Source organism: Dermacentor silvarum, chromosome 8 (genome assembly GCF_013339745.2).
Source record: "Dermacentor silvarum isolate Dsil-2018 chromosome 8, BIME_Dsil_1.4, whole genome shotgun sequence".
NCBI classification, from domain to species: Eukaryota; Metazoa; Arthropoda; class Arachnida; order Ixodida; family Ixodidae; genus Dermacentor; species Dermacentor silvarum.
Window position 1 is genome coordinate 184,114,501 of NC_051161.1, and position 9,457 is coordinate 184,123,957.

Sequence of the window (9,457 nt, forward strand, 5' to 3'; positions counted from 1 at the left end):
TTTTTTGCCCAGATGACGTGTTTTGCCCAGAATACGTCACTGGGGCAGCTATCTGATTGGCTGCCCAGGGCGCGTCATCGATTATTTTTGCAACATTATGGTGAACAAATGTTGTTCGTAATAGTTTAGATGTTAGTTAATTTGTTTCTATAAAAATAAAGTAACAGAAAGAGAATGCACAAGGACATGTATCGCTACACAAAAAAAGCACTTCCGGCCCACAGCAAGTGTCGTCTGCTTGTGTCACAACGTGCTCCGGGTTCACGAGAGCTGCGCGGTCAGTGTTGGTCTCGAGCTTTCTTTTCACGAGCACCATGGTTCATCCTTGTTCCGTTGTGGGCTGCAAACGCAGCGACTGGCAGTATGTCAAGCTGCGACATCGTGTCCCTCTGCAAGGCAGCAGACGAGCGAAGTGGCTGCAGCGCATCGGACTTTCAGTATCCGATAGGCGCCTGGATCTGCGCGTTTGCGGTCGTCACTTTACACCGGATGATTACAACCACGATACCGTGCTAATGCAACGGTTTGGAGGCAGCACGAAGAATTTTCACCTCAGAGGCGAGGCCCTACCGTCTTTGTTCCTTCCCGTTGCAAAGGTAAGTCCACAAACAGGTCGTGTGCTGCTCGTCGGGCACGATTTCAGAACTATGCTCTTTGAGCACTACCGTACCGCTATCTATGTGTTCGGACTAGATAAAAATTTCGGAGAAGTCCACAGAGTATAGCGGCTGGCATGTTTCCTATACAATGAGCGCAAATAGACCTACCCTAGCAAATAATTGAGCTCGCGGCCTCCAGGTATAGTGCGACCGGACTGCTTGGTTCTAGCACGTCGATCGGCAAGAGATCGGCGTTCTATAAATAATCGTAGTATCCGTCGTTCTGAGGGTGCACGGTCAAGCTTGTAATGTAGCTGTGACAGTGCATGTTACCGGCTTTCACGCACTTTTATCAAGCGCAATGCACGTGCAGAAAGCGAAACTAGACTGCGAATGCGCCGATACGAATGCAATCAGCACGGTGGGAAACATTGTTGTCCTTCATGTGCGTTTCGATGGGGACGAAATGCGAAAACACCCGTGTACTTAGATTTAGGAGCACGTTAAAGAACCCGAGGTGGTCCAAATTATTCCGGAGTCCCCACGGCGTGCCTCGTAATCAGATCATGGTTTTGACACGTAAAACCCCATAATCTAATTTTTTTTATGTGTGTGCGCTGCCAAACAAGTTGCTGCTTTCTTGCAGGGTCATACACCACCTCGGGAAAGCGTGACAGATCGTGTCGATGTATTGAAAACCTCCGCCAGCCAGGTAAGTACTCTCAACTTATACAAGATATTACTGAAACAAGAGAACAGCAGATAAATGTACCGCATACAGGCGCTACATAATGCCTCACTCATATGCAGCTTCACACTGTGCAACAGGGTGGCCTAGGACAGGGCAGTTCAACGGATGTGGCTCTCAATAAATGTTTACTTTAGAGAAGCTAACTTCATATGCCAAAGTCATTTTCATAACACGTACCATAAGCATTTTGAACATCCTTAAACTGAATGGCTTGCAATTTGAAAGCAACACACCTTGCATGAAATTATTTTAATAACATAAAAAAATGCCAATTTCATCTATGAAATACATTGTGATGCATTTGATGCGTCGTAATGTATGATGCATGAAATGAAGTGTGATGTTTGAAATATGCATTTAAGAAGATACTGAACTTCCATGTATGCATTTATTCTTTTCCATCACATATTAGACAGCCACAAGAAAAACCACAAGAACAGTGGAAACCCAGACGACACCAGAATGCCAGTCTGTTGGTAAGCTGACCAAACAACTCAGAAACAGTGCACATTCTATGCACATTTGCAAAACAGGGCTTTATTGGCAGAATTTTCATGTCAGCAGAATAACAGATAATGTTCACTATGGATAAGAAATTAGGCACCTTTTCACTCAAAAAAGTTTTGCTAACCCAAGCGGTTTTAATCCAGCCACGCAGGTGCAAATGACCATGAAAATCATGGTTTCCACAGCGACACAGACGAAGCATCCCTCCACCACACAAAGTGCAGTGCTGAATCAGCGTGAAGCTGCATGCCCTGAAGCCCAAAGAGACACTGCAATACAAGTCACCCCACTACCATTGCTCCCAGCAGACTTCAGACCTCTCCGTGGTTCAACGCCTGTGCCAATGGAGATGGATGACTCTTGTGCAGGTGATGAAGACGAGCCAGCAGCTCAAGAAGACACCAGCTATGTGCCATCATTCAGCGAGAGCTTCTTCAGGTATCTTGTGCATTAAAATACAGTAGACTCACAACAAAATAAATCTCTCACAATTTTTCATAACAGTGCATGAGTGAACCCCAGAATGCTAATCGTATTAACAAAATCTGAGAACAAACTACACAAAAGGTTTACATAAGAACTGGACAAATGCAATTATTATAGAAAAACATCACAATACAAACGGACAAGCGCGAGAGCATATCAGCAAAGGTCAGGAACTTTACAAACATACTAATTCAAAAAGAACAGAAGCGAGAAAACGTTAAATGGAAAGCAAAGATTGCAATTATAATTTAATGACTGCCTTCCGATAGCTTATTGAGCGAGTATTTCGTGCAGGGTGTGTCAACATATACCAATGGTTTAATTTTATCATGTACAGAATTCCATAATGACGTGCCAGAGAAGACAGCAGTTCATTTGCCATGCTTTGTTCAAATGGCAGGGTAGAAGCAAGTTATTGTTGTAGAAAACCTGGAAATGTTAGTAATCTTGAGATTGTTTGGACAAGCCAAGTAAAGATATGAATTTTTTTTTTACTTTGGAGATAAAAAGTGATAGCTTCTGTTTAAACAGCGCTGTGTGTGGCTTTTTTCGTTTGTCCCTTTCCCTCACGATGTTTTTTTTTTTTTTAAACATGAACTACCAACATATCCAACTCTTTACCCTTCATAGCCCTCATAGACGCTATATGATACTCAAGCTGTGATAGGGGGCTAGAGTGACTGCAACTTAGAGTGCCATATGTGTGGAAACAACTATAGATGCGAAAAGGCAGCAGAATTCTCTTGAGAAGCATGTGGCTAAACTCTGTTTCATACACAGGAGGCGAGGCAGACAGCTTTTAGATGGCATGTCTTGCAACGAGCAAAATGGTAGCAAACTAACTGGTGCCACCATGCATCGTACAATTCCAAATAGACATATGAGCACCCAAGTACTGACTTGTTTTTTGATGTCATTTGCCTGCAGTGCTCACCATGAGAGTTCAGAAGTCCCCACAAGGGTAGAAGAGCCCTTGCACACTGAACGAAAGTTCATTGTCTTTGAGAGCTGCCTGCGGGAATTGCTCACCACCTGCAAGGTCTGTGGCCAAGCAGTAGGCGACATCAGCTCCAAGGTTGTGGGCACTTTGCTCATAGTGGAGGGCATGTGTGACAAAGAACACATGCTCCAGTGGAGGAGCCAGCCACTTGTTCGTGGGAGTGGAGCTGGAAACATTCTTCTGGCAGCAGGAGTGCTATTTTCTGGCTGTGCAGTGGCTGCGACCTTGAGGTGCCTAAATTCTATCGGCGTGCAGACCATCACAGAACGGACCTTCTACAACTACCAGAGGGCCTACTTGCTGCCTGCCATAAACGAGGTTCGCCTACTGGGCCACATTTACAAAGAACTAGAGCATGATTTAGGCATAGTCTGATGGTTTTATACAACACCAATGCACCTGTAAGCTAATAGACCAATACAGGCTATCAGTTTTATTAGTGTATCAAGTCGATAATTTCATAATCCAATAAGATGAGACCTATAGAAGCCAATAAAGTATTTCTATTTGAATTTTTCCTAGGGTAATGTTCTAGCAACGTAATGTACAACCAACAGCCCTTGCATGACTGCCAAGTCTGATATCATAGAGCCTGATCTTGCAGTGCAAATTTAGATGTCAAATTAGGGATTCTGAGGACCAACACTGGCATTTGTCCTGTTTATCTCAATCTGTGCCATCTAAAGTTGCACCGAAACATCATGCTGCCTAATTCTTGTAACCAGCTGGCCCATCTAACTTGCTTCATCATGATTCTAAAGAATACAAACTCTGGTACATGGTGTTGAAATTTAGAAACTGTTTGTGTTTCTTTTAGCTCACATTGAACAGTTTTACCATCCTGCTTTTTCTAGTTGGCAGTGCCTTGCACATGGCCCCAACTGAATACAACCCCAGTACATTAGGATGCTGTTATGGTAGCAAAATTGTAGCAGTTTTGTAGCAATGCATTAGGCACTTATATATTATGCACTTGTTTTTCCAGCTTTTCCACCGTAAGCAAGCTGAAATGGCCAGTGAGCTTGCTGGCTTGCAAGTCGACCTGGCAGGTGACGGGCGCTGTGACTCTCCAGGCTACAGTGCCAAGTACATGACATACAGTGTGCTTTCTATGCAGAATGGCTGCATTTTGCACACAGAACAAGTGCAAGTTGGAGAGGTAAACACATAGTGCTACTATTCATACTATACGCATATTGTGTAAATTCTTATGAAACTATCTGCTGTATTTGTGCAGTCGCCTGAAGTCCCTAACAGTGTTTCTATGGAAAAACAAGGGCTTGCCAAGTGCTTGATGGGTGTCGAGAAGCTGGGCATCAGGATACGTTCGCTGACAACAGGTACCATACAGAGATTGTGTTTTTTAATTTTGGTGATGCAATCTGAAACAGTAAGCATTGCTGCTGTGTATGCTAGAGCATCTTATTTACATTGTTGTAATCAACTTGAGAACAAATGCCTAGCCACGTATATTGAGAAGGTCCAAAATAGCAACCTCCCCTGCCCCTAAGTCTGGATATGTATCTTATTGCAGGGTCAAGGTATGTGTAACACTGCCAGTAATGATACAAAAAAAGACATTTTTTCTAACACTACGACACACTTGCTGTGAAACAGATAAGTAAAAAGGCTTATCGCAAGGGTTGGTGGTGGAAGCTGTTAATGGCAACATGCAATGAGCTGTGAGGAGATTTGCTGGTGCTGGAAAAGGAAGCCGTGTGCATGGTGGAATCTTTTAGTGATGTGGGCGGGCAGCTGCTGCAGGGAAGCTGTCGTTGTGGGTGCCAATTGCTCTCGGTTACATGTGCCTCACACCTTTTCTTGTTTACATGTGATCTAGTGGCTGAAAAACATATAATGGATCCCAGTTTGGTGATATACTCAACGTTAGTGCCAAAATGTCTTGTTTTCATGCGCCGTATAGTCACAAATTGCTGCTGGAAAGCGTACTACGTCTTTACAAAAGATGACTGAAAATTTTCCTTGCCAACCAGCGGGTATTCAGGGGTGAATATTGAGCAGTCACATGACATTACAGACTGTTCGTAATTTAACACAGCGAAGTGTCTTGCTGATAGCTTCTCTCAAAGCCTGCAGCTAGAGCTGGATGCAGAACTTTTTTTTCACGACAGCTAATTGTGAGCTGATTTACATGTTAAAGATGTTTCTTCTCAAAATATTATTGCGGTACTGCAAATGAAACTGACTCCTGCGTGTATTCCGCGGCCGCCTATGCGACGCATGCACTCTTTTTTGCCGCTAGCAACATGATCGCTGTGGCTTCACTCACTCCCGTAGGTGACTGCGAGGAGCTGCTACTCTAGAAGATTTATATAACCTCCTTGCTCACTAAGGTTCATTCTTTTCACAGACCGACATCCTGGTGTCAACCGGTACTGCCGCGTGGAGAAGCCAGAGATTAAGCACTGGTTTGATACTTGGCATGTTGCTAAAGGTAAGCACATATCCTGGTTTCAGGCCAATTTAACAATAGCACGCACAAGAATCGCATGAACCACAATTCAGCCTATTCAAGAGGATTACCTGACAAGGCAGACATTTTTTTTGCATGATTGATCGCAATGTCTAGATGTCTGCCTAGCTTAAATCCTAAGACCAATGGCATTCTTGCGACATCTGTGCCCAAAATATTCTAAAATATGGTTTGTTGTTGTGGCCAAGGTAATCTCGAACTGTGTGACACACTTTGAAGGAACTGCAAGCTGGAACGGCGACATATTTCTTAGCACACATGGAGGCTGCATATCTTGAAAGAGAGTCTAGTCTCAAGATTTCCTACAGACTTTACTACAGGTCTGCTTCAATTTCTCAGTTACAACAGGTGATGTGAAGTGAGTAATTAAAGAGAGTGGATTTTTTTATTGCCTACCTGTACGTTGCAATGCGATTTATTGTGCAAATTATGCTTGTCTATTGCACAAATGCATCTAAGCAGGTGGAGCACTTTCTTATCACAAGTGATCTTTAGAAATGTGTGCATACTAAAAGGACAGGTGACATGCAGGAATGCGTGTTGGTTTCTTAAAATGAAAATAAATTTGCATAAAGATTGCATTTTATGGTCCAGATTGGTCAATACAGCACCTGGTACTGTTACTTGCTTAGTAACAACCATCTTGCTCACGCGACAACCCTTGCTTTATGACTGCAGTGTCAGTAAATAAAATATCTAATAACAACCCCTTGTCATATATTCTAGGTCTGAAAAAAAAGCTCCTGGCTGCTAGCCGCACACATCAAGTTATCACACCTTGGATCCAAAGCATCCTAAACCACCTCTACTGGGTGGCTGCCATGGGCCAAGGTGATGGTGAGCTTGTCATCAGCATGTGGAGAAGCCTGCTCAACCACGTGTGCAACAAACACGATGGCCATGATGGGCCCTACAAAAAATGCCTCCATGACTCCCTTGACGACAGGGAATGGTTGAGACCAGGTAAGCACTACTGTAAATTGTATTCTTGCCCTACACAGCATTTCTTAGTGTGGACATCACATCTTCAGATAAAAAGCTAAAAAGATTTTTAATTTGTTATACGTATCTGTTTCAGCATCACCTGCATTTCTTCGTCTCAAAACCATTGTCGACAATGCGAGACTACTGAAGGATATCCGCCGGCTCTCTCCTGAGGTGCAAACGTTTTCATTGGAGTCCTTCCACAGCGTGCTGAATCGGTTTGCTCCAAAGTCCAATGCCTTCTCAGTGGACGGAATGCAAGAGAGGTAATTTTAATTTCGACATCTAAGAGATAAGACAAGGGTATAATTCAAACCTCTCTTCATTAGAACGAGGCTCGCTGTGCTGCACTTCAACGAGAATGCTGCACGGCACCAAGCACTCACTCAGGATGGAGAGCAGCGGTGGAAGATTAAATCTTCCAAGGCAAGGCGAGGCCACTTCACTGTGACTACAGTGAAAGAGGACCCAAGCTACGGTATGTAACATTTCTGGACAGATTGTAACATACCAACACGTGTGCACGAAATTCTTGCCAACCATAGGGCAATTACCCTGCAGTGCGATATTTTTGGCATTTTTGCTGTTTTGTAAAGCTCTAGTTTCGTCAACGAATGTTTTAATAAACCGTGGGGTATTATGCCCTGCGGCGGCATTTTTAATGACCTTAGCAGGAAACCAATGAAACTATAAAGATGTGCCAAATCTGGCAAAATCGTACTCACAGGAACTGAGAATATAACAGTTAACCTCTACATATGTACAGTACAGGTTTTTGTTCGACCTAAACATGAATTTGCAGGATGATAAGGGAAGCTGATCTTTGTGTACAATAGCATTCAAAGATCCCTGAGTGCTTCGCCACGCTTCCCGGCAACTGCAGTTTATGTAACCTTAATGTTTACCGAGAAACACTTGCAGCGAACGCCATGCACGAAGGCGAGCTTTCTGGTAGAAACGCGGCCTCGTGCGTGGGCCGATCCCGGAGGTAGTGCACAGCCGCGCCAAAAAAAAAAACCTTAAATTTTTAGGTTTTTGGTATTGTTTCGCACTTTTAATATTTCAGTCTGAGAAGATTTAACATAAAAGGCATGCGCTGTGGGTGTTTTGTTTCATTACATTTGTTTGTGGCTTCTCATTCTTAAAATTCTGAGGAATAGCTTTGCCATGAATGCAAGACAAGGTATGAGCAACATTAATGATAGAATGGTGTAGCATACCTAAATATATTTGGAGGGCCTGCGTGGTAGGAGATGATTTTCTCGGCCGCGGGCGGCAATGCCGACGCCGGATTTTCTGCGACACGGGGCCCTTAACGCTATCGCGTTAAAAGAAAGAAAAGAGCACGTGTTCAGCTGTGGCATTTGCAGTCATTCGAGCAAGAAAGGGTGCTGTGTTGGAACGACAACGAAATTGACTACCTGTGCGGCGCGCCGCGGAAAAAAGAGAGAGCACGAGGTGGCGGTGGCGGAGAAGAACCAAAAAGAAGAGCTAGAAGGCACGAGCGCAGCAGAGAGGGCTCTTGCCTCGGGTGTGGTCAAGTATCGGGCAGCGGTATTCTACTGTTCGTTTAACGTCTCGGTTGTTCTTTTGACTTATTTATTGTTTTTTTTTTCTTTTCACCTGTCGGTCTATTGTGTCGCGAGTGTAAGGAAGTCAGACTAACCTGATGTCTCTTTCTTCCCCGGTCAAGGACATTCATTCCCCTTGGCTAGCTTCTATCCCTCCCCGAGAGTGGCCGATAGACTCATTTTTACGCAGTGGCAACAGAAGTGTCCCTGTGGCTCTTGTGCCTACAAATGGGGGATCGATACAGATGAAGAATCCGAAAGCGATTCAGGTGGAGCTTCGAAAGGCCTCCTCCCAGTTCCAAAAGATCACCGAGGTCCGTCAGTTTGGTCGCGGTGGTATTCTTTGCTGTTCATTGGACCAGGAGTGCGTTCGAGACCTTCTAAACTGTTTTGAATTTGCATCGAATACGGTGAGCCCGTTTATTCCGCCACACCTTGCATGCTCGAAAGGCTCAGTTCGTGGGGTCGACGCGAGCCTGGACCCCTCAGAAGTACTAGACTTGTTTTCAGTTGCTGGAGCTGTATCCGTATACCGGTGTAGCCGAATTATTGCGAACAAGAAGTCACCTACGGAATCGGTGATTGTTACGTTCGCGGGAACAGTTCGTCCAACTGAAATCAAGGCATGGCCCCTGATATACAGAGTAGAGCCACTTTCCCTAAGACCACTACAGTGCTTGAAATGTTGGCGCTACGGACACACTATAAAAGGATGCAGGTCGGTTACGCGATGCCACCTATGTGGAGAGAATCACGACAGCACAGAATGCAAGTCTCAGGAAGAAAACTGTTGCCTATGCAATGAAGCACACCCTGCAGACTATTCGAACTGTTCTGCGAAGGAACGAGAATTACGAATACTAGAAGTTTTGGAACGCAGGTGATGCTCACGTAGGGAAGCAGTTACAGAGGTTCAGGGAAGATCCCAGGGTTACGTAGGCGTAACAGCTCGTCACACCGCTAGTATAGATGTTTCTCTATCCAAGGCCATAGCAGAGGCAGTATAGAAAGCTACGGAAAAGGCTATGGAACGACCTGCAACAACTCTTTTTGTGTCCTTGACAC

The 9,457-nt window shown here is 44.4% G+C and overlaps 1 protein-coding gene across 1 annotated transcript; it reads left to right on the plus strand.

Moving 5' to 3' along the window:
• The first annotated feature begins 469 nt into the window (after positions 1–469).
• LOC119461910 (uncharacterized) lies at positions 470–7,579 on the plus strand. Its single transcript, XM_037723277.2, has 11 exons — positions 470–596; positions 1,246–1,311; positions 1,763–1,826; positions 2,001–2,295; positions 3,271–3,661; positions 4,329–4,502; positions 4,581–4,683; positions 5,715–5,798; positions 6,564–6,800; positions 6,916–7,087; positions 7,151–7,579. The coding sequence occupies exons 1-11, from the start codon at positions 516–518 to the stop codon at positions 7,305–7,307; spliced, it is 1,824 nt and encodes a 607-aa protein (XP_037579205.2). The 5' UTR covers positions 470–515; the 3' UTR covers positions 7,308–7,579.
• Positions 7,580–9,457: the final 1,878 nt, after the last annotated feature.